The sequence below is a fragment of the Oryzias latipes genome, chromosome 22 (assembly GCF_002234675.1).
Source record: "Oryzias latipes chromosome 22, ASM223467v1".
Taxonomy (NCBI): Eukaryota; Metazoa; Chordata; class Actinopteri; order Beloniformes; family Adrianichthyidae; genus Oryzias; species Oryzias latipes.
The window spans coordinates 24,507,998-24,534,147 of record NC_019880.2 but is presented as its reverse complement, the minus strand read 5'-3'; the positions used below and the strand labels follow the sequence as shown (position 1 = coordinate 24,534,147).

General features: G+C 43.4%; 1 protein-coding gene across 1 annotated transcript; it reads left to right on the top strand.

Annotated features, from left to right (window-relative positions):
- Positions 1–2,671: 2,671 nt before the first annotated feature.
- gabrg1 (gamma-aminobutyric acid type A receptor gamma1 subunit) lies at positions 2,672–20,751 on the top strand. Its single transcript, XM_004082773.4, has 9 exons — positions 2,672–2,892; positions 3,916–4,076; positions 5,634–5,701; positions 7,688–7,908; positions 8,064–8,146; positions 11,443–11,580; positions 11,656–11,808; positions 18,454–18,656; positions 18,734–20,751. The coding sequence occupies exons 1-9, from the start codon at positions 2,831–2,833 to the stop codon at positions 19,013–19,015; spliced, it is 1,371 nt and encodes a 456-aa protein (XP_004082821.2). The 5' UTR covers positions 2,672–2,830; the 3' UTR covers positions 19,016–20,751.
- Positions 20,752–26,150: the final 5,399 nt, after the last annotated feature.

Here is a 26,150-nt window from a genome sequence, read left to right as displayed (position 1 = left end):
TATAATCTGATCTAATTTATTGGCCACACTTTGGCCTGCATGTTTTTTACTTTAAGCTAATTTATGTTTTTTTCATAAATTAAATGAAAAAAATCAGTGATGCTTCTTTAGAATACTGTATGGCATCCAAAAAGGGACAAAAAACAATACAATATTTGCTGTTAGAAAAACATACTATTATGGCAAGCATAAAGGTTCAATATATGTCAGGAAAGAAATACACAAAAACAGTGTAACAATCATTAAGAACTGTGTTTTTAAGGAAGTCTTTAAAGTTAAAACACAAACTTGTCATAGCGGTCTGGATGGGGTCAAAAAGGGGTCAGTTTAAAGTAAACGAAAACCACATTTTAAATTTACAAAAAAAAAAAAATTAAATTTGGGACAAACGCATGGCAGAAATAAAACTACATATTTACTGCTTAAAGCCCAGAAATTATGTGACAGATGCATTTCATATACAAAATCTATTTCCTACGTGCCTTAGCTCAGACTCTTGTTCTGTCCATCCTTCCATTTTCTTTAACTGCTGTGTTCAGGGACACGAGGATGCTGGAGCCTGTCCCTGCTACTGTTGGGCAAAGGCAGGGTCCATCATGAACAGGTCTGTCACAGGCACACAATGACTGCCCACACACACATTCACACCCAAAGACACTTTAGAAACACCAATTAACCTATGAAGCATAATTTGAACTGGAGGAGAGCCCTGAGAGAACCCATGCATGCAGGGAGAACATGCAAACTCCACACGGACAGGTTCCCATCAGGATTTGAGCCAGGGCCTTCTCACTGTGAGGCAAGAACTCTTAAAATGTTGTTTGTCCCAAAAGCCAAGTTCAGTGACCAGGTTTCGGGCCGCCTTAGGCACCCAAACCACATTGCATTTGCCTCTTCTGAACTTGCCTACAGGTTGTGGGCTTTAGTGATAGTGATCCCATGATGTTCCTCACAGCTGGGCCCAATTGGGGCCTGTGGGAGGAGCCTCGGTCAAAAGGCCCATCCTCAGGCCTGGGTCCATAGAGGCCCCCATTGACGCCAATCCGGGCACTGTGACGGAATCGTTGTTGGTGGATGGATGGGTGGCTGGATAGATAGATGGATGGATGGATGCATGGATGGATGGATGCATGGATGGATGGATGCATGGATGGATAGATATATGGATAGAAGGATGGGTGGATGGATAGATGGATGGATGATAAGTTAATAGGTGGATGGATGGATGGATGGATGGATGGATAGATGGATGGTTGATAGATGGATGGATGGATGCATGGATGGATGGATGCATGGATGGATGGATGCATGGATGGATAGATATATGGATAGAAGGATGGGTGGATGGATAGATGGATGGATGATAAGTTAATAGGTGGATGGATGGATGCATGGATGGATGGATAGATGGATGGATGGATGGAAAGATGGATGGATGGGTGGATGGATAGATGTATGTATGTATGGATTGGATGGATGGATGGATAGATGGATGGTTGATAGGTAAATAGTTGGATGGATGGATGGATAGATAGATGGTTGGATAGATGGATAAATGGATGGATAGATGGATGGATGATAGGTAAATAGGTGGATGGATGGACAGATACATGGATGGATTGGATGGATGGATGGATGGATGGATGGATGGATGGATGGATGGATGAATGGATGGCCGGGTGGATGGATAGATGGATGGGTGGATGGATGGATGGATGATAGGTAAATAGGTGGATGGATGGATGGATGGACGGATACATGGATGGATTGGATGGATGGATAGATGGATGGGTGGATGGATGGATGGATGGATGGATGGATATATGGATGGATTGGATGGATGGATATATGGATGATGGATGGATGGATGGATGGATGAATGGATGGATGGATAGATGGATGGATGATAGGTGAATAGGTGGATGGTTGGATACATGAATGGATTGGATGGATGGACTGATGGATGGATGGATGGATGGATGGATGGATGGATGGATGGATGGATGGCCGGGTGGATGGATAGATGGATGGGTGGATGGATGGATGGATGGATGGGTGGATGGATAGATAGCTGGATAGAAGGATGGATGATAGGTAAATAGGTGGATGGATGGATGTATACATGGATGGATTGGATGGATGGATGGATGGATGGATGGATGGATGGATGGATGGATGGATGGATGGGTAGATGGATGGATGATAGGTGAATAGGTGGATGGATGGATACATGAATGGATTGGATAGATGGGTGGATGATGGATGGATGGAATAGATGGATGGTGGACATTCTTGATAATTTCCTCTTTTTCTTTTTGCTGAGTGGAATCATTTTCAGTGGCTTCAATTAGTTTTTGTGGGTCTTTGTGTCTAGGTGTATTTGTCGCTCTCTTTCTCCACATTTAGCCTGAACGTTATGGTTGAAGTTAAGGGTTAAATCTCACTGAGCATGAGTTCTTGCATTTTGCCATATTTTTCTTTTGTTTTCTCCTATCTTTCTCTCTTCTTTTTCATCCACCCGTCGTTTTCTGCGCATCCAGAAGATCTTCACATCTGGGGAGACTTAAGTGACACTCAGTCAAGGTGCCCTTGAGCAAGGCGCCTCACATGCTCGGAAGCCCCACCCCTTAGCTCAGCGCAACACCCCCCGCCTCCACGAAGCAGGCGGAACTGCAGACCCAAGCAGCTGCAGCCGGGACTGGACCGGGATCCACCACACCGCGCACGCGCACTGATTCACACGCTCCTTCAGCATGGGATCCTTTCCTGCGCGCCGTCTCTAAGCATCCTCGCGGGTCGAAAGCGCATCACGCCTGCCTTCGGGTCTGGGATGGAGCTGGGGGTTTTCGGAGCCATGAAGCCCTGGCTGCTGGTAGCGCTGCTCGGGTTCTGGTGAGTCCGCTGCCCCACAGAGCCGCAGTGCCTCGGCAGTGACGCGGACGCGCTGCGGACCGCGTCTCCCCCTTTGCGGGATCACGACGGCAGTCCGTGCAGATGTGCGGGGTTAACAGCTGCAGCTGGAGGCGGCCTGAACACGGCTGATAATAGAACCGAACCGAGCACCCGCATCTCTGTCAGCTCTCGCGCACGCACGTGCACTGAGAATTGACCACTCATTTCAATTTGACCCTGAATCTGCTGGTGGCTTCTATCAGTCTGCAGCGTTTGAAGCGATTTTTCTACCAGAAGCTGTGTTGGCCCCTCCTCCTGTAGAAGTTGGTTGATGAAGTCCAGGGTGACTTCATGTGACTTCAGTGGTGATGAAGCGCTGAGTCTCCTGGACATTCAACTTCTGTGTTTGCAGATTAGTTTGATACTATTTGTTATTTGAAAATGAAGAAATCTGTTTAAAAGCGGCTTTAAGGATGATAGATTTTGCAGATATCAGCCCCGCAGCCCCCCCCCCCATTACGCTGAAATCTGTGAGGCTGCTCCAGAAACCAGCAAGTCATCAAGTCAGCATTAAACCAACACGGATTTTTTTTTTTTCTGCTGAGCCTCAAAACCGCTGCTTCAGTGTGATGGAGTCAAACACGGCGCCTCCTCGATGCTTCGTCAGCAGAAGCTCACCTGTCTGTAACCCTTCTGCTATCCTAGGCACTTAAACATTGGGAGTTGGGTCATCTAGACCCAACTCCCAATGAACCTTTTTTCTTCACTGATTTGTGATCTTCACTGGTGTCCATGGATTACATGAAATCTTTCCAACTTTATCCACCTTTGTCATGGTAGGGAGAACACGTCAATGTAAGGGTGGGGTCATCTAAGATAACACAAGGGTTAAACACACAAACAAAGGATTGACTATATGGATCCTTGATGGATGTCTGTGTTTTCATTTACTTAGTGTTGTGTCTGAGACTCAAACCCCCACCCTTGCAGTGAATGGGATTCCGTGCTGTTGTCTTTCCACAGTTCTGCCATCAGCCCCAGCAAACAGGAGGACGATGACTATGAAGACGTGCCCATAAACAAGACCTGGGTTTTATCACCGAAGGTCTATGAGAGCGACGTGACTCTGATCCTGAACAAACTGCTACAGGGCTACGACAACAAGCTGCGACCTGACATCGGAGGCAAGTCTACCCGGAAACAGTCTCTGCCGAAAAATTGTTTAGCTTTGAATTCATCCACAAGTTTCATTCCAGCTGTCATCTAGAGAGGATTCAGTCTAAAAGACGGATTACTAATCGTTGGAGTCTCGATCATAAACACAACTCACAAAACGTTATAGGGGTCTTGTTATTCACAACAGTCCTCGTCCTATGTCGTCTGACTTTTAATGAAACACATAAAGTTCCCTTTGATGTTACTAATAATGAATGAGAAGAAACATCATTTTTATTGGTTTGATATTTATTTCTCCAAAAACAAAGGCAATAATAAAATGAGGCCATGTCAAAAGCCGGCGTTTCCACCGTCTGCTGCTCACTAACCTCATGACGATGTTCTGAGGCGTTCCATCTTCCACAAGTGCTACATGCAGTTCTGGCAGTTCACTTGGGGGTGTGGTATGATCATGGGGTTCAGGTCAGAGGTCATTACTGGGCAAACCAAATAAGGATCTCCAACTTCCTGAAGTCCAGCTGGGACGGTTCTGGCGCCATGTGGGGGTTCTGGTGGAATTGGTGGGTGATGATGGTTCTATGATGTCTCTGAGGTAAGAACGCGGTGACTAGACAATAATCAATCAGTTTTGCTCTGACTACTGATGTCTGTCCAGACTGTTGATCCCATAGACTGGAAAAAAATGGACGAATCGAGGTGTGATGTCACCCATAGAAAAAACCATTGGACCCTTGATGGTCTTAGGTAAACTAAGACCATCAAGTGGAACAGAGTTCTTTCTTCTGATCCAGACCAGAGTTTAGGGAAACTTTCACACCTGCACAAATAGGTTCATCAGGAGTGAATCAGACCAGGGCCAGACATGAATCAGACCCAAACCAGAACTGAATTTGATCAGGACTAGACCTAAATGAGACCAGGACAGACTTTAATCAGACCAGGACCAGACCTTATTTAGACCTGAATCATACCATTACCCGACTTTACTCAGACCAGGAAAGGACCTGAATCAGACCAGGACCAGACCTCAATCACACCCAGACCAAACCTGAATCAGACCAGGATCAGACCTGTCAGTATGGTCGCTCTCTTTGTCTCATGTGAAGTAACTTCTATGACTGTAACCTTTTCTTTTTTTTTAAAAAGGACTCTTCACAATTTTCTCATAGAGCCTCTTTTAAGAGTTTTTTGATAGATGATTTTATTTTTTTTATTTTCAGCAGGCAACATTTGGTGGTTGAAAACGGGGCTGAAAAAAAACATATTTTGGGGTAAAATGTGAGTTTTTCTTAAAACGTGCAAAGTATTTTGTAATTTATTCTGGTGGTTCAGATGCCGACAGCAGTTCAGTCACAGGAATGGATGCAAAATAAGTTTGCAGCAAAACTCTAGAAACTAAAGAAAAGCAGCCAAAAAGTCTGATTTGAAGCTTGTTTTTTTGTGAAAAGAGTGAAAAAAATAGTTTTTACATGTAAACAATGATGGTGACGTGTGTCACAGGTTTGGCACTTCTCCTGCCGTGGAGCGTCATTTGATGCTTTGCATGATGGGATTGTGTGTTTCAGTGAGGCCCACCGTGATCGAAACCGCTGTGTACGTCAACAGCATCGGACCAGTGGACCCCATAAACATGGTGAGCCTCCGGTTTTCTTCATAGGAACTAACTTGTTGGCCTTTGTGGTTTAGTGACGCTGTAATGCAGAGTTCCTGTCGTCTTATTGCCAGTGTTGTGTAAATTACTTCTAAAAAGTAATTGATTACTTATTAGTTACAGATTCGAAATTGTAATTAAATTACTTTACTAATTTCCAAATTGAAAAGGTAATTCACTACTTGTTTCTATACTTTTTTTGTCTCTTATACAAATTCTCAAGGGAAAAAATAGCACAAAGAAGATCCTCATGACATCTAAATATAACAGTTAGAATATAAATCTACATTCTAGCTTCCAAATTAATGACAATGAATGGCAGTCTAAACTTTAAAATAACATCCTTAACATTAAAACAAAAATGGCAGTTTCATTTTTTTTGTAATCTTAAATAAAGTTTTCCTTTTGTCAAGAGTTTATTAAGAGAAAAAGGATTTTGACTGATATTTTCTTATTTCTAGATCCTAGCTTTTGATGAGACAATAATCTGCTCCAAAGACGTGGAGCAAAAAGAAGTTAAAACAACTTCAAACTTTCTGAAATGTCTTGAGTGTTGAAAATCAGGGTTTTAAATCTTTGTGAGGATCAAACAGTTAGCTGTGCAGTCCCAGAGGGTGAACGGGAATCCCACCCGGCCGTGAAGGCTCCTGTTTTCTGCAGAGCATGTGGTGCAGACGGCGTTTGCTCCGGCGTGTCTGTTGGAGCAGAGAGCGGCAGCTCCAACACCCGTGCTGACATTCAGAGCCGGCCCCCAGAGGGCCAGCGCTGCAGATCCAGGCGCATTGTTCTCCTGCATTTCTGTATCGCTGCTGAGAAACACAACAGCACTGCAGAAACTGCTCTCTGACTTGGGGGCTGGAGGAGGAGTTCCGTCCCTCACAGGGTGGGTTGTGTCTGAACTGTCTGTGGTGGAAGTTGAAGCCACAAGAAGCTTCCCCCCCCAGAATTTCTGTCGCAGAGGAGACGGAAGGTCGTCTGTTAGAGGCTCACATGAACCAACCAGGAGGCTTCAGCTGCTCAAAGCTGAATCCGGGTGCAGCCAGGTCTTCTGCTGATAGAGTCAGGAAATCCTGGATCTGGTGGTATTCGGGAAAAACTGCTTCTGGAAGCTGCAGAGGCTCAACGCAGGAAAGCATCCAAATGTCCTCCCCTCTCTGGACCGGACTGATGGGGGCTAGGAACTTGATGTTTGACCCTTTCATCTGTCCAACCGGACAGACGGCCCACAGCCTTCTGTCCAGTGTGGCTCTTGATCCGTCTGTGAACCAGAGATTCTGATGTTTCCATAACAGCCCACTCTCACTGTAATGCCTTAGTCACATGCACCCATACGGGGTTAACCCATGGAGGAACTGCAGGTTTTTGGGTTGTCCAGGTCCTGGAGGGTCGCAAACAGGTGGGGCAATCTAAGTAAAATATTAAGTTATAAAAAATATATATTTTTTTTTAAAACATTTAGCTTGCTAACTAAATATTTATTTGGCAAAAGTAACATTAATAAATACACGGATTAAAGGGTTGAAATATGGATTTGAAAACATGAAACCTGTTTTTTTTCTCCTGAAAGAGGCTAAATAGCCAAAAATATTGCTGTTAATGTTTGACTGTGCAGTTCTGTAAACAGCATCACATAGACACCGTTTTTTCTGCAGATATGTTTCTGCAGAGCAGCAGAAGTTCATTTTATTTTTTATTTTGCTGTTCAGACTTATCGGTTGAAATTAAGTCATTCTCCAAGCACTACTTCCTCAGGATTTTCCTTCTTGGTTGTTTTTTTAAACCATTTTCTTTAGTAGAAACATTCACATTGAGTTTTTACTCTATATTTTGGGTTGTTACTCTTGTTTATGGGTTAAAATGAACTTGTGGCCCAGGGAAAATGTTGACACTTTGAATTTCTGCCAAACTACATGTAGAGAAGAGCGCCCTCCAGCCCTTCTGCTGGGTTTTTGTTCTCTGCCCCCACAGGAGTACACCATCGACATCTTCTTCGCTCAGACGTGGTACGACAGCCGGCTGAAGTTCAACAGCTCCATGAAGCTGCTCATGCTCAACAGCAACATGGTGGGCAAAATCTGGATTCCCGACACCTTCTTCAGAAATTCCAGGAAATCGGACGCTCACTGGATCACGACTCCAAACCGGCTGCTGAGGCTGTGGAGCAACGGCAGGGTCATGTACACGCTGAGGTGGGGCCCCGGGCAGCCGCTGCTCCAGTCCGTCCTCCTCTGAATGCCTTTCTGTGTTTTGGGCCTCAGGTTGTCAGAGGTGGCATTTGTAATGACAGAGAGAGCAGGAAGTGGAGCCTGCTGAGCCTTAACTGTCACCATTCTGTTTTTGTCAGGTTGACAATTAACGCGGAGTGCTACCTTAAGCTGCATAACTTTCCCATGGACGAGCACTCGTGTCCGCTGGAGTTTTCGAGCTGTAGGTGGTCAGACGCATTCCCTCTCATTTTCAAACTCCATCCCGACCGACCCATCCAGAAAAGTCCTCTTCATAAAGGCCCACCTGCTTGAAACCGCACCCCTCTGGTGCTCGAGCAGAAAGTGAAGGTCGCCTCATTCTTGTCCGGCCCGTGCTTTCTGTGTCATTCTTCATCTGAATGCCTTGTGCTTTTGCCCCCCTCTCATCCTGATCTGAATCTAACCCTGTAAAGACCATCCCATTCGCCGACAGGCACAGTCTCATCAAACCTCTTCAGACGAGCGGATGAAACCTTCACTTTGAAGCTCTGCCGCCTAAAACTCAAAGCTTTTCTACTCCCAAGAGGTTTCCAAGCCCTGGTCCCACCCAACGCTGACTGTTGTAACAATCGGTCAGAATGTTCCCAGCGTCTGCAGCCTGTGACGCTCCGGGCGATCCGCTTCAGTTCTAGAGAGCTTCAGCACGGCATCTGCATGAACGTGCAATGATCTGGACAGAGCAGGTATACTCTGGTCTGGAAAGTAACATTCTAAAACTGATTCCATGAAACATAGAACATTTTATTAGGATTAAAAGTCACATCTGAAGCTACGTTCCCACCGCCCCCGGCAATGAGCGTTCAAGTCCCCATGTGACCAATGGTGTTTTAATTATGATTTTGATATTTTTAACCAAAATCCCACAACCTAAATGTCTTCATTTGATCGTCCAGCTGAAGCCTATGTCAGGTCACTTCCCCCCCAGTGACCTCAGAGATTCTTCCAGTAGGTCCTCCCATTGTGTCGGCTCCAATTCAGTGTTCAGTGTGACCTGGGCTTCAATTAAAATGGGTGGGGTCAGCATGTCACATGACTCCCACAGTCGCGTCTCCTCTCAGCTGTTCAGCTCAGCTCGATCTGCTCTGAGCACCTTGACCTGCATTTCCACCTCTGTGTGCAGGTCAGGTAGCCATGGTGACGGCGTGGCATCACGCTCACGTGTGCTGTGGTGCACGCCAACAGCATCCATGGCTTTACCAGCGGAAACATGGGGGTAACCATGGTTACTCTGTCTGATCGTGGGTGTGTTGAACTGTTTTGTAGTGCTCGCCTTTAATGGACATGAACTGTCCTGCAGCTCCAGAAACCATGTTTGATTTGGTTCTAATGTCCAGGAACCGTCCCGGTGTGACACAAAGAAGACCCACACCTGCCACCATGATGGCATTTTTACTCATTTGAATACGTTTGATGAGACGTCCTGAATGCCCCTTTGCCTCGTTGAGTGTGTGAAGAAGCCACCGAGACATCTCCCAGCATGCATGTCTGCAGTCCAAGTCGCCTCCTTTACCTTCTTCACTATAAAAAAGAGAAATCTGTGTGATCTGACAAAAAAAAATCTAATTGCTTTGAGGGGTTAACCTCCAACCATCAGCCCAAATCGTCATGGAAACATGTCACTTCATGACAAAAAGAACTCCGGCTGGATCAAATGAAGTGAAAACACCGATTCCCACAGACATCACATGTCCACCCATGAGTAAGAGAAGACCAAAACCCAGCCGTGAAATGTCCGGGAGAACCAGCTAAAATTCTGACGATGTGACTAGAACATGAGCGAGGACCGGAGGAAAACAGGAACATACATTCTAGATTTTGAGGAAATATTGAAAAGGGCATCAATGACACCAAATCAGCTTTGGTTCCCCTCCACCAAGCCTGCACACGTTCATGCTGCAGTTTGACCGAAGGCCTTCTGCCGGCTGCTGCTGAGTGGATCCAGAGACATCATCTGAACAGATCAAAGGTCATTTGTGATCTGCAGTGTTTCCTCGTTGGTCATGGGAGTTACGTTCTAAAAATAAGCCACAATAGGTGAAGGTCACAAGGTACAGCCTTGAAGCATTACAGATGATTTAAGGCTGTAAAACTCTTCACTTCACACTTTTCTCAGACAGAAACGAACATTTTCACACATTTCCCTTGGGTTCAAGGCTGTGTCACAAAGCCACTCTGTCCATTTTGCACATTCCCATGTATGTAACTTTTGTTCTTTCGTGATACATGCGTGATATACGTAAGTGTCTCTTGCGTTCGTCATTCGTTGATGTGCGAAGATGTCCATTGAGAGTTTCAGCTAACGCATCTTTACGTGAATTTGGTTTTGAGTTGTTAAAAATCTTTGGTCGATTGAGAATTATGCAGTTTTTGCGTATTTTATATGCAATAATTATGTAAATCTTGCACCGTTGTGTGTGATTTTTGTGAAATGCATACACAAATTTGTGGCTTTCCACGACCATTGTCTGACCGTGTCTGACAGACTTTTCATGCATGAACCACCGATGTCATGTTTATTTAGCGGATACGGTGCACACATCACGTTTAAATTACGTGATTCACCCTCGAATCTCTAATGAATTGCATGTAAACATCACAATAATTCAAATTCAAATTGATTTTATTTCTATAGCACCTTTCATGTAAAGAAATCATACATACAAAATATTAAAAAAACAAGAACGCTAAAACACCAATCATCAAAATAAATAAGCCTCTCATAATAAAATACACAAAAACAAACACATGTAAAAGAGAAATGACTAAAGAAGAGAGAACCCAGAAGGTGCCGTCTGATCTGCCCTCCTAATCACGCATGACTCATGTTCTACGTTAATATACGTGTTCTTTGCTTGGTTTCTTTGTACTTCTTCCGAGGTTTTAACGTGGTTCAGTCGTGATTTATCTGTGAAAGTTTCACGTTAATTCCACAACTTTTCTCACTTTTTCCACGTTGTATTCACATATGACCAATTTTCATCTGTGCGAAATGCGCAAAATGTAGGTAGTGGCTGTTTGACACGGCTTTCAAACCCTCAAAGTTCAAACCTTGATAGAAAATTAAGTCCAATTTTATAAAATAAAAACACAGATCCGATAAAAGACGTATTTGAATGTGGCAAACTGAACACATTCTATACAGGAGACACAGTACAGAAACTTTATTGACAGGGTCTACAGCCTATCAGGCTGGACCGCGATATAGCGAGGGAACACTGTACTTGAACAGTCTTTGTTCACCAAAGTGCATCACAAGAGCAAACTAAGCAGTAAGCATTGAAAAACACACAGATAGGCTTAGTGTCCTGTCATCTCCTCTCCTCGCCGCTCAGAAGGTCACGCTCGGCCTGACCGCTGGGGGCTGCATCCACCCTCTGACCGCGGTCTGGATGTGGGCTGGCTTCAGAGACTGGCTGAGAACTGCAGCGTCAGCGTGGCTCCTCACCCCTCTGTCACGTGTCTGATGCTGTTCTACAGATGGTTATCCGAGGAATGAAATCATGTACCGGTGGCAGAGACGGGCGGTGGAGGTGGCCGACCAGCGTTACTGGAGACTCTACCAGTTTGCCTTTGTGGGGATGAGGAACACATCGGATGTGGCTCACACTCAGTCAGGTTACTTCAAACTCCCAAAGCTCCGTTGAGCTCCGTTAGCATTTCTCTTTTCATTGTGGTGTTATTGACCTGCAGGGGAGTACGTGATCATGACCATCTTCTTTGACCTGAGCCGCAGGATGGGATACTTCACCATCCAGACCTACATCCCCTGCAGCATGATTGTGGTCCTGTCCTGGGTCTCCTTCTGGATTAACAAGGACGCCGTCCCTGCCCGCACATCTCTAGGTACAAAGTGTTCAATGAATTTTTACGGACTGGAAGGTCCAGTCTGCACAGCAGGGAGTCAAAACAATGACGGGACAGGGCTCCAGACTAACTTTTTTCAGTAGGAGCACAGTGGCCCCTAAGTGAAAATTTTAGGGGCGCAACCAGAAAATTTAGGGGCGCATACCGTAAATCAACATGCTAACCAAATCTACTAACTTCCACTGTATTACTAATAAATACTTTAATAACAGATGCAGAAATTACAATGTGCTGTTTCAAATTCAGTGTCACATTTTATTCTGCACTTTTGAAGATGCAACAAGAAGGTAAACTGACAGCACCATCACTGTCATGACAGTACAAATAAGTAAAGAAAACGGATGGAAATTTATCTTGGTGACACCAAATAGGTGCAGCCAAGATGCACAATAAGCGTGTTTGAGATCACCCTCAACGCTGCGCAGATCACCTGGTGTGAGACATATATTTTTGTTTTTGCTCCAACATCAACTGTCAATCATCGCAAAAATATCGCGAGAAAGGGGTGGGAGCAAGGGGCAAACCTACCCGGACACAGCTGGAAACTAGAGACTACAAAACAATGCATTATGGGACATGTGTCCTGATGGTTTTTGTAGTGGAGTGATTAATTAAAATAATTTAAAATACCAATTCATTAAAAAAGGCTACATACATCACAAAACATTAAAATAATCATAAAATATATAATAACACAGATCATACTAAGGGGGAGAAGAATATTAAAACTAAATTGAATGTTAAGGACAACTCCAACTGTTGTCCTTCAGTCTTGCTGCAGATTCGCTTTCATCTCACAGCCCCCCCGCCTGGTCTCCCCAACGATCCAGGCGAGGTGCCGGTTCATCTCAAACACGTCTATCGTTCAGTGATGAAAGTCAGGCAAGGAAAAAAATCCCTGAACTTTTCTTTGAGCGATATGGCGGGCACAGAGCGAAATTTTGGAAAAATACGTGGTCTTAGATGCATTCTGGTGCATTCTGGCAGCTAGTTATTCACTTCTTTATCAAGAAACTAAGACTAATTGGAGCATCATGATTTGTCATTCAAACCCCTAGTTTGACTCTCCATTAAGGACTTGCTGGTCCTAAAAAAGAATTTGGAAAATTGCTCAAAGTAACACAATCCTACAATCTACGCTTTTCCTTAAAGCTGCAAAACATACAATTGCTAAAATATAGTAACATCAAAGCCCCAAATGGCAAAAAGAACACCAGTAACTATGATATTCTATGAAAATACCTCAGTTATTTATACATTATTTCTGCTTTAGAAATGACTGATGTACAACATCCACTTCCACTGTTTTCTCAAACTATAATTACATCAAAATATGGGATCTGCTTTAAACTATAATTCTATAACATAATACATCAATTCTTTAACACCAATACTAAGTAATCTGGGAAATATCAAAACAAACATACAAACTAAACAAAACATTGTAAACATTATTTTTTAAGGGAGTGCGGGTCCAAACCATCAAATACTTATAATTAATGTTAACTATACTGAACTAAATCATGGTAATTAGGAAATACAAATAAATTAGATAGAGAAATGTATTCAAAATAAAAACTGAAACTCAAAACTAAAATTGAAATTATTTCAAAATGTGGTTTTGAGATTATTTTACACAAAAAAGTATTTGACCTACACTACCTTAAAAATCTTTTTTTTCCAGCCAAGACCACTTCAATTTGTTTTTTATCGTCTTCTCACAACTGAGGTCGTGACCACGCTCAATAATGACGATGCCTGCCATTGTTTTAACACAAATTTGATCGCAAACTCTTCAGATGTGTTTGTGAAAGTTTAGCGTGGGTCCGCCAGTTTTGGTCTCTAGGGAAGCGAGTCACGCTGACCACGTGGTGCAGACAGAGCCAATCAGACCCGTCGACGCATCCGAAAGCAACTAAAACGTCCCGTCATTGGTCAATTAGGCCGGGAAGACGAGAGATGGCCACGACCATAGAGGAAGCGATCTGCGGAGAAATATAGAAAATAAAGCTAAAATTAGCTGATTTCAGACCATTTTTTAATCCGGAAAGCGATTTGTCCGTAGAGATCAGGTCTTTATTTCCCGGAAAGTACGTTCGGTTTGCTCAAAAACCCGGATTTCCGGGAATTCCCGGAAGACTTTCATCACTGATCGTTGCATTTTCCCCACGTATTTTCAGTGAGTCTAAAACTAATGTTGTTTTATCCCGCACGTGTTTAAAGTTCAAGCCCCGTTAGCTGTCACGCATGTACGTGTGGGACATTTATTCTCCTCAGCTGCCCCGACTCCCGCGGAAGCGGCGTGCTTCCGTAACGGCCGTGCATAAACCCTGTGATGCGCCGCCGTGACCGTAATCAGAACCTAAACCTTCCTCCGGGTCTGTGTGACCCAGAGAAAAGTTCAGCACGGACTGCATGTATTTAGAAAATTAGGAGCGAATAAATACGTTCAAAAGGAAAGTAAGGAACTCCTTAGTGTGGTCCGGGGAGGGAGGGGGCTGTCAGGTGTCCTGCTTTCAAACCCTGTCATTGTCCCGCCCCCAAGAGTCATATACCCCACTGTGATTGGTTGGTCAGCTCCGTGCACGACGATGAAAAAGTGTCATTCAGACAAACTGGCGGGCTGCAGTAACATTAAACCTTCATATTAAGGCGGGGACCGCAAAATATCATCTTGGGGGCCGCAAATAGCCCGCGGGCCGCGAGTTTGAGACCCCTGCTGTACACTCTGGCACTGGTACACTAGCCGCAGGTCGGAAGAATGAATCAATAGTTCGCTTACCCATAGTTCAGACGCACATATCAGGTTGTGATATTTGTCTCAGTTTCCTTCCCACAGATGTTTACGCGCGCTCGATTATCTCTAGGCCCCGCCCCCTCCACGCATTTTAGCCACTCAGTGGCTTTCCCTATTCTTCTCACACACAGTGGCCGCCTCACAGACATGCATCACGCGAGAGTGCTCGCGTTTCATGAGTATGTGCGCGAGTGTGTGTGTCTGCCTGCGTCCGTGTGCGTTTGCGTCTCATTGATTATTTCATTGATCATTGACGTGCCCCTTCCACGTTTAATGTATAAAAAATACGAAGGGTGGGGGAAGCAAATTTACTGGTCGCGCATGTGCGATTGGATGTAAAATTCAGTCGCACACTCTCAAATTTTGGTCGCAAAATGCGACCAATTGCTCGCAGTCTGGAGCCCTGCGGGATACTTCCTAGTTTAGCATGCAGGAGGACATGAGACATCACATGAAGTTTTATGTATGAACGTTATAAAAACGCACAGAAACGTCGGTGTCAGTGCGTCGTTTCCGACATGTCAATCACTTGTTTTTTATTCAGTTTGGCTGTACAATTCTAGCCAATCATTTTACCTTTCCAGAAATTGTGGGCGGGTTAATATAAGACTGGGTGAGGAGTGAGTGGGCGGAGCTTCGGCCACAGGGCTGGGGGCGAAGTGACCCAAAGTTGGGCTGTACTTCAAACTAAAAGATTCTCATTGAGCAGGAAGCAGGAACGCTCTGAACAAAGACCGTCGTCGTGGCGATATATGAGTGGAAAATGCGTTCACTTGTGTGAAAACAGATGCGGCGCCGCAGTGCAGGCTGTCAAAAAGAAGGAAATGAAGCATCTTAAGCACATTCAAGCGCTTGTCCTCACCCTGTCCCGCTCCTTCACCCTGTCCCGCTCCTTCTTCACACTTATATGCTTTTTGATTAAAAAATTGGGATGCTTTTTCACTTTTGAAGCACAGATTTGTGCACCGTTCAGACACCGGAACCATTTTTAAAAGAACCATTTTGGCACCAGCACAAAATAAAATCCAGACGGTACCCATCCAAAAGTATTGGAGATTGTTCATTATTTTGTTTTATTTTTGTCGTTTAAACCAGCAGCCATTTGCTAAATTCATCAAGTACATTTTAGCAGTGTTTGAAATAAACAGCACTTCATTTTCTTAACCATACTTATAGAACTTGATTAGTTAAGGCAGTGTCCCAACCCTGGTCCTCGGGGAACATCTTCCTGCAATTTTTTCAATCCAACTCTGTCATGACCGCCATTGTCCGGCTTCTGCAGAGCCTGATGATGAGCTGAATCAGGTGTGCATAAGCAGGGCCACATGGAAAACATGCAGGACAACGTCCCCGCCCCACTGGGTGAAGGTACTTTTAAGTTTTTATGAATACTTAACAATATTTTGTTGTGAAAACCATTTCTTATTTTGCCAAAATTAAAGCAAATCCTGTCAACTTTATTTATAAAGCACTTTTGAAAACAGCAGAGGCTGACCAAAGTGCTTAACAATAAAAGATAAAACAAAAACAACAATCTAAAATGAACAGCATAAAACGAAAGTAGTAAAATTTAACAAAATCAACAAAAATCGCCAGACAGAAAAAGTGATTTTTTAACTTAAAATCATTCAATGACTGGGTCTGCCCATTCCACAAGCTGGGGTCAGCAACTCCAAACGCCCCATCCCCTCTGAGTTTCCGCCGTGTCCTTGGCACATCCAGGAGCAGCTGGTCAGCTGATCTAAGCGAGCGGGATGGGGAACGCGGCTGTAGCGGCTCAGAGAGATCGGGCGGAGCCAGACCATTTGGAGATTTAAAAACAAATGACATAATTTTAAAATGAACTCTAAAATGGACAGGCAGCCAGTGTAGAGAAGCAAGATCTGGTGTGATATGCTCTCTCTTCCACGTTCCAGTTAACAAACATGCAGCAGCGTTCTGCACCAGCTGGAGGCAGGACAAGGACGAGTGGGAGACGCCAAAATAAAGAGAGTTACAGTAATCCAGCCGAGTTGTAACAAAGGCGTGGATGACTGTCTCAAAGTGCTTTCATGATTAAAACGATATGACTTTAGCCAGCTGCCTTAACTGAAAGAAACTGGATGTCACCACCGAACTGATCTGCCTGTCCAAATGAAAACTATTGTCCATCTTCACTCTTATGTTTGTGACAGTAGATTTAATAAAATAAAAGCACTATGAGTTTGCTATGGTAAAAGCAACTTGTTTGTGAGATACAGTTGCAGTTCTTAATGTTTTTCAGAGTCATACCCTTTCATATAATAGTGATTTATTGTCTCTATTACAGTATTGGTCCATGTCGGTGTGTATATCATATCAGACTCTTGCTAATACATAGCTCTAAAAAAAATCAGCAGGTGTTCTTCAAGCAATGCTGAAAAGACATTTTCTTCATTATTCCACTTTATCGCTTTATGAGTTTGAGTTTGTCGTCAGCCCAGCACTTTACATTCTTAATTTACAACAAGCAAAACTGTAAAAAGAACGTCTTTATGAGCGTCAACCTTCCACACAAACCCGCTACAAATGGCGTCTCTATGCTGTACAGCCTGCAGAGGGCCTCACAGAGTAAATGCATGTAACTGCATCTTATCTTTCAAAGCCTGCAGCCTCCTATTATGATGAATAGATCCTAACTCTGGCTTTATTTGTTGCTTTGTCTTGTGCTACACCGAAGGTCTGGATCCTCCAGGTGTTTTTCAGACACTGCATGCAGCAAACACAGTTATGATCAGCTGCTGCACACTGATTGGCTGCTTTCCTAGTTCACTGACAGGACTGTGATAAACATTGACTGTATATGAGAGCTGGACTGATTTTTCCCCTCCCTTGTGGCGTTCCAAACAGGAAGTACCTGCTGCGTCCAAGAAGCCAAAATCCCATGAACTTCTACAGAGAAATAAACAGCTGTTATTCAGTCCTTCTTTTGGTCATAATAACCATTCCTGATCTGATACCTTATTTTTTAAACATGTTTTTGTTCATCTTTTTCTTCTTCTTCATAAAATTTGTTCTTTAGTTTAAGTAAACTGACGAGTCAGATGCTTCAGTAAAAGTAGGGGGTCTCACGTTGAATTTTTTAAACGCTTGTCGACAGATTTATTCTACCCCGCTTTCAAGTGGTGGAGGTTGTGGCCTTCTAACCAGCTCGCTCCCGATTGGCGTGAGTAGTTGCTAAAGAAATGTTGACTTATTGGTTTGGATCAGTCACTGCTTACAGACGTCATCTGGCTCCAACATGGCGGCATCTGAATCGTGAACAAATGGCGACTGATTGACTTCATTTGGTCGTTTCCATGGCTGACGTCGCAATCGCTCAGTCCCGTTCTCTGATGCAGTCAATGGCAATTACATTCCAAGAAGGACGGACGCCGCCTTTGGCACCGTGCACTTGTGGGCACAATGTCCAGGTGGAGTATGTGCACTGATGAGGCAGGGGGGCACTGTAGATGGCGTTGATGGTTTTTAATCCAACTGAGCGTGCCCTTGGTACGCCGCAGTGTGGGCGCCATCGTCTTTCCCTCCTGTGTGGTCAGCAGGTGAGGGGGGAGGTACTGTCATGTGACTCTGGTCTGTCTTTTCTGCTCATGGTGGGGGTTGTGTGGGAGACATGTCTGGACCTGCCAGACTAAAGCAGGTACTCCTTCCTCCATCATGTCTGCCTGACGATGACCTCCAGATTCATTCCCACAGAAGCACTGAAGCTTCGCGATATAGAAACTGCAGGATTTCTCCACGTCACATGTTTCCTGCAGGATATTTGTGAATCAGCCTCCCCCTAAGAAGGTTTTCTGCTGGTCTTGCAGGCATCACAACAGTTCTGACCATGACAACGCTCAGCACGATTTCCAGAAAGTCTTTGCCAAAGGTCTCCTACATCACTGCCATGGACCTTTTTGTCTCCGTCTGCTTCATCTTCACCTTTGCTGCTCTGATGGAGTACGGCACCCTGCACTACTTCACCAGCAACCGACAGACAAAGAAGACCAAGGCAAATATTTCTGCTCAGGTGCGGCTTTCCTCTGTCTTCGATTGAATCAGAGGTGTTGGTGGTGAAACGCTGAAGTGACTGTGCTGGCTCCACAGAACAAAGGCTCCAGCATGGCCAACCTGCGGCCGGGCACCTCCCTGCTGCAGATGAACAACATTGTGCCGTACCACGAGGAGGACAGCTTCGCCTACGAGTGTCTGGATGGGAAGGACTGTGCCAGCTTCTTCTGCTGCTTCGACGACTGCCGCACAGGTGCCTGGCGTGAGAACAGGATGCATGTCCACGTTTCCAAGATCGACTCGTACTCCAGAATTTTCTTCCCCACTGCTTTTGGCCTTTTCAATCTGGTGTACTGGATCGGGTATCTGTATCTGTGAAGTGCAGGGGGAGAAAGGCAGCTGGAGCTTTACATGTGCAATCTTCTGACAGGAACTAAGATGCTCCTGTCTGCAGTGTAAGGGCAGCTCCTTACCTGACGCTGCAGGTGATGACTCTCGTGAAGGAAAATCATTTGCACATATAAAACTCCAGGGAACCACAGAGGAAACGTTGCCATTGAATTTTTAAAGAAAAGAAGCCAAACCGCTTGCTTCTTCTTTTGAAGCTGCTCATTTAGTGAAGAAAAAAAAAGAGAATTGTCATGAAATTATAGCCGGTTGTTTCCTCTTTCACTGCATGCTCCTTCATTTTCCCAGCGGGTCATTTTTATGGAACCTTTAAGGCCTCCATGGAGCAAACCAAATTCTATTTTTCTAGCCGATCCTCTGCAGCGAGCTCCTCTGAGAGGCGGAGCCAAACAGCCATCAGCAACAACCGTGGTTGTTTTTTGCAGAGGCCAGATTTTCTACTGTAACGTGTCTCAGAACGTCAAACACGTGAAAAGTGTCCACCTGTTCATAATTTGTTCCTTGTTGACCACATCACTGGAAAGGCGTTGCTCCTGGATGACTTGAACCAGGTTCTACCAGCCCTGCTGCATGTAGAGGAGCCACTCTGCTGCTTCATCTGCCTGATAGGGGAAAAAAAATAATTTTACAGCATTTTCTTCGAGTCTCTCTGTGCAGCAAAGTAGCTGTTTGTAGCATAGTTTCAATATTAGAAAGAAAGCCGTTTCTGTGTACTCAGTGCTGTGACACCATCTTCAACCCATCAGTGTCTTTTTGGCTCATTTGTGGGACGTTTGTGGGACTGATGCACCAAACAAGGAGAGTGAATTTGAAAAGCAGCTGTGACTGGTGTTGGGGGGCTGTGCTGGAGCATTTCCTGGAGCCAGAACATTTATGGGGGGGTCAGAAGTCTTTGGTAGGGCGACAAATGGGAACAGCAGAGTGGACGGACATTACAAAAGAAAGGTTAAAGGAATGTATTTCAAGCAGTTTTATTATTATTATTAACATCAAAACAGCAGTTCTTTTTGCTATGGTGCTATTACTGATTACTTAAAGAGCTTGCATTGATGATTTTTTTCATTTTTGTCTATAATTATACTAATATTGACTCAAAGATTGGGAAGGCAGAGCTTTTTGCTGGGGGGAAGGTCTGGACTTTTACCAGAACCTTCCTGTAAATCAGTTTAGAGGCAGATCTGCTGCTTTTGGATCCTTGCTCCACACCAACGTTCTCATGAACTAATAGCGCCCCACATCACCATACTTCCACCGCCACGTCTTACTCCTTAAGTTTTGAGTTCAGATGTTTTCTGCAGAAAGTTCCTCTTGTGTCTCACCAGAGTATCTGTCTGAAACCTTAGGAAAGCCATGCTGAGCGCTGTTAGGGGTTCTTTTGTCTTTGAATTGGGTGAGGGGATGCGGGACAGACGTTCTCTTCAACTGTCTGATGAGCCTCTTCAGGTGCTAAAGACCTTAGTAGAAGGGGCCTGTTCTGTTTGGGTTTCATGGGACTGTTGGAAATAGATGAAAGGTTAAGTCTGAGGCTACACTTTTCTGTTTATTAAAGGTTCGCCTTTTTTGACAAAAAAACCTTCTTCATTTAAAGTTGAAACTACCCTTTCTCTCTGCCTCAAGGCCCGTACACACCGGGACGAATATTAGCCAGTGTTTTTCGCCACGTTTTTTGTGTTCACACCCAGGTGATTTTCGCTGACGATGAGCCGAGCGAACATGCAATTTCATTCCCTGACATTAGATGGCGCTTAACGTAAACAGAAATACTCCTGTACACAAGGTGGGGCTGCGCAACTTTACGCTTCTTAAAGTCGCATTTCACTCAGAAGAAGAGAGCAAGTATTTACGCGCTTGTCAGAATCAAACAAAGAAAACATGAATATTTCAAGCACCAGTAGCTCCAGTTCCAGCGATGAAGAAATTATTGTTCTGCTGAATAATGAAAGACGCAGGATAAACGTCGATTTAGGGTACATCCCATAGTTACGAGAAGAGAAGAACATGGGGAGTTTTATCGACTGGTACAAGAGCTGAAAATGTATCATGAGTGTTTTCTGGGATATTTTAGGATGTCAGTCAGTGAATGCATCTTCTTCGTCTTATTTCTTCGCGGCAGTGTATACGCTACTCGGCGTCTATCTTCTTCGCTGGTATGTGTGCTCAGAAAAGCAGGTTTGTGTTTGAGCGCCCCCAAGTTGTGTTTTACTGTAACTTCAGAAGCTCCAGACACGTGTGCAAAAGCGCCGTTCTCATTGGTCGCATAGTTTTCGACGCGGCGCGTCAAACCAAAAAAACGAACCCGAGGCGTTTTTTTAAAAATGACGCTTTGGCGCGTGGCGTTTTTCGCGTCGGTGTGCACACTCACATTGGTGCCCTTTGTTTAGTCACGAGGCATTAAACGTCAGCGAATATCACGCGCGAAATTCATCCCGGTGTGTACGGGCCTTAAGGATGGACCTTCCCGTCCTCCATGTGAAGTTGTCTCTGATCGACTGGAGTTGGGCCTTTGCCCACCAATTCACATCTTCTGTAGTCTCTATTTTGTCTCACTAATAATTCACTATTCCCCGTACCCCACCCAAACACATGAAATTCCATTGGAAATGCCATCATGTCCTGGTTTAAGCACATCCGGACTTGGTAGGGTCCTTCAAATGAGTCAAATGACCAGAGGCCACAAACTAATGGGTTGGTTCTCAGGAGGAAATGGCTTGCATGGGCGTTTATATCTGTTGAAGAGGTTATTGTGTACGTTTTCATGCATAAAGTCATATTCACATGCACCGTCCGTGTCTGTGGACGGTTATTTTGAAGTATTTGTAAGGACAGTGCAAGTGACATGCACTTATGACAAATGGGTGATGCCGTTGTACGGGGGCCTGACGCCACACTGTAGTCATTGGTGAGGTTCTCGTACAGGCTCCATACTGACCGCGCAAATGCTGCACGTACAGTGATCCGTGATGATTCGTACTAAGTGCCCATTGGACGCCTGTAGGATGTCCACACAATACACACTCTGATTGTTTACCATCCTCATTTTTTACCAGTCGGGCTGCACTTGGATTGTTCGCTTATCAGGTGAACAGGGCTAACTTTGCAGTCCGCAGGATTTAGGGGTTTAAAAAAATCTGTACGACACGCCTGCATCTCACCTACTTCACCCTAACTTACCTTCATGTGTTCATTAAGTGTTTGCTACGACCTGTCGCCCGCGGCATGCCCGTAAAAAAAATGCGCATGAATATTTTTACTCTACTTACTCGTGGAAGGCCTTCCCAGATTTGGATGGTTCGGGACACCAAAATTTTCATTGGGGGAAAAGAAAAAAATCACTCAAGAGTCTGCATTAAGTTTCAAACCTTTGAAAACCATTAAGTTTTCAAAGGGGAGAGTCAGGTGGATCTGCAGAAAGACAGTGCTCTGCTTCAGATCTAATCCCGCTCTGCTCTGCTGTTTTTTTCATTTATTATCAGAGTAACGTGTAAATTGGGTCATGAAACAGCGTGCAAGAAAACAGATGTTGTCCGCCAGTCAAGGACGGTCGCGTACGCATCTCTAGTCCGCGATCTGCAGATCTCTCTGTTCCATAAACAACCCAGCACAGACAAGACAGCGCAGACGGCCTTGTGCCGCGCTCAGCACTCCTTATCCGGTGATGCATGCAGGTTCCGCTGTTCAGTCTGCAGCACAGCTGTTATCACAACACACACCATGTTCATGGATATAAAGAAGCAAGTACATGCATAACCAAAGGTATAAAAGTGTCATCTAAACCTGATCATCTCCACATGGTCCTGCGTGCCTCGTACAGGTTTGACCATTATCCCCGGCAAAATTGCCTGTATCAACCTGCAAGGCCAGTTGGGACTAAGGCTTATTAAGATGATACTCAACAATGACATATGATGCACACTAACTGTTCTTAGCTTTAATTTTCATTAAAAGTAATGTTTAAAAGAAAAACACTTGACTTTCTCGGATCACGAGAAAACGCAGCTTTTGGCCGCCTTTGTTGTATGTTGGTCAAAACATGACTTTGCGTTTTTATTGGTCAAAAACTGGAAAAGTCTTTGATTGTCAGAAAGACTTTGACCCTAATGTCCGTCACGAGTGAGTCAAAGCTGCCTAGCCCCAACCCCCCCGTCTCTGTTCACTCTGACTTTAGCTGGAGGTCAGCCAGAAGACGCTTCTGTCCAAACAGGAAAACGTCTCTGCTGGTGTTTGACGGAAACCTCAAGAAGGTTTTCTACCTTTACCCAAAGCTGAATCCTCATCTTCTCTTTAATACGTTTATGCTCACAACATTAACAGCTTTAACAAAGCATTCGCTGTCAGTGACGGGACGGCGGAAAGCAGTTTCAAAATGTTCATTTTGAAGGTCAGCTGAACAGAGAGAGAATATTATGGTATGTCCCTCATTTGTTCACACAGGCTGTGTCCAAATTCCCGCCCTAACTACTAAAAAACTGTATAGTGTGGGGACTATGTAGTGCCCTGAATTTTAAAAGCAATGCAGACACCAGGCTCACTACTTTTTTTTCATTATAACGTTAAAATCCAATTAATATGAGCGTTTAGCGATGACTATTTATGAATCCACTGTCTTCTGCAGATAAAAATGTTGATGGTTTATTTAAAAAAATACATTTAAATACATTTTTTGCGTAAAACTTGTTTGTATTCCAATGTTCGCCAATGTAGTGAGCATCGATGCACACTGGTTTCTCCTAGGAAATTTCTAGGGCACTTGATTTTTGAATATAGATTCAGACAGCACAACGAAATGGGGAATGCCCTATATAGTGAGTAGTGAAGGAATTCGGACACGACCACAGAATCCGCTCAAACTGTGAAATGAAACCAGTCTGCCACTGTGGAACGGTGTGATAGTGAGGAGAATTTGTGTGCAGCATTTCAGCAACCTCTGCCGCTGCGTTTGCTTTGGACTCAACGTCTGAAGCGGACCGCCGGTTGCCATGAAAGACCGAGGACTTTCAGCCATTTTCACATCGACACCGGACAACACTAGAAAATCAATCCCCCTCGCAATTCATAACATCTGGAAAACCTGGACTGTTTTCATTTCTGTTTATGTATTTGAATGAATGTTTTCCTCACAGAGGATCAGTCCGTGCAACACAGACAGCCAGAACTGTCAAACAGGTTAAACATTATTAATTTATTCAAATGTCTCTCATCAGCAAATAATTGAGTAAATTGAATTTGTCCTAAATGTTTTAAATATGAATCAAACCAATAATTATTTGAGAAATGTATCGTTTTAATGTTGACATATACAGTAACGGCGTCGCTCATGAAAAATTCCCATGATTCCTGTGTGCAATGATGAATTCATTCTGACTGACAGGTTTGTCTTTATTTTAGTTTGACTTTTGACACAAAAAGTACATCTGATTGGAGTCTATATTTTAATGTATTTAAAGAAAAAATATTAAATAAATAATCAAAACTTTGAAAAGCAAAACATGGGAATTTCTTTGAAAACTTTTTTTGATAGAAAAAAAAATTATGATGAAATAATTACATTTGACTGAGGAAACAAATAAAGCCAGGACAAAATAAGTGGTAAAAATCATCTTTGTAGTCAATATGGACAAATTTTAACTACAACTACAATTTTTGATTTAAAAAAAAGTGAATAGGACACATGAAAGCTACTTATTATTTATTTAAAAAATCACATATTATTTGTTTATCTGACATGAAAAACATTTCATTCAGAGATGGTGTCATAACTCAATCATCATTATTTATGTTTAATTGAATGACTTTGAAATTAATTATTTTTACCAATTGCACAATTCATTTTATCAATAAATAAAAAATAACCCTGCCATACAGTTTTGTTGTTGTTCTAATTCAAATCGACCTTTTTTCTTACATTTTTGCCATGTAATGTTAAATCCAGAGGTTTGAAGCTCAGTTCATTTCAAAACAATAACCTCCAGTTGGGCTCAATCATTCATTCATCATTCAATCAAAAACAACGTGCTAAAGTTTGAACTAAACACTTTTCCTGCTGCTGTAAATAAAACATTGAGCTTTCTTTTTTCATTTCTGTCCACGTTTGAGGCCTAACCCTGCAGGAGGATGTTTGGGGGTTTCTGGGAAGGCTGCAGTGGTTTTTCTCCGTTTGGGCTCGGACCTTTTGTCCGCAGGAGCTCCTGCTTCGGCCTCAGAAACGACAGTGTGTGTGTTTGCAGCTTCTGCTTCTTTACCAAAGGGAATGGAGGATGTGGAGGCCAGCAGCTGCTTCATTCTCTGTGTGAGTCTCTGACTTTAGGAAAAAATAAATAAATTCTGCATTTTTCTGCCTAAAAACCTCAAATGAACTGAGAGCAAAGCTGTTGCTTCACTGAGGATCTGCTCCGTTCAGCCAAGCCATATGAACACATTACTCTGATTACTCTGTCTGTATGTGTAACTGTAACTCAGCCCACTGTGAAGAAATAAAGCAGTGCCTGGAAAAAAACAAAATCTTTGTGTTTTTGTTCTGAGCATGAAAAAAAGTTTGTGAATCTCAGGTTTGAACAAGAGATTAGCAACAAGAACACATTTGACTTTACTCACTGATTGTAAAGCAATCAAAGCAAGAATAATGCACAAAACAATACACTCAGCAGTTATACATTCATGCAAAAACGTAACATAACTTCTATTAGACAGAATTAAGAATCCTTTAGTACCAATATGTCACATGGAAAAGATGAATTACTTAATTATTATGTAAAAATAGACATAACTCTATTATAGAAATCAACATAACAGATGTAGAGCAGTTAATCTAAAATATATGCAGATTAATTTCATTAGAAAAATCATGACTATATGATTAAAAATAACACCATATCAGAAAAAATAGACATAACACTGTTTAAGAAATCTTCTTAGCATGTGCAAAGTCTCAAAAGTTAAAAAGCAAAAAAAAAAAAATTTTATTAGAAAAAAATCATGAATCAATTTTTGGAGTAAGTGAAGTGATTTAACATTCATAAATCCAAAGTTACTAATCATACGTCTCATTTTTCTATTTTTATCAATGAGTTCAAACAATACATGAACTCAATAAGAAACTGACCATAAG

Bases quoted from the DNA above. Each gene is read 5' to 3' on its own strand.
- gabrg1 (XM_004082773.4), top strand. From the start codon at position 2,831: ATGGAGCTGGGGGTTTTCGGAGCCATGAAGCCCTGGCTGCTGGTAGCG. The intron at 7,909-8,063 runs GTGGGGCCCCGG...TGTTTTTGTCAG, and splicing joins AGGGTCATGTACACGCTGAG to GTTGACAATTAACGCGGAGT. The intron at 8,147-11,442 runs GTAGGTGGTCAG...GCTGTTCTACAG, and splicing joins TCCGCTGGAGTTTTCGAGCT to ATGGTTATCCGAGGAATGAA.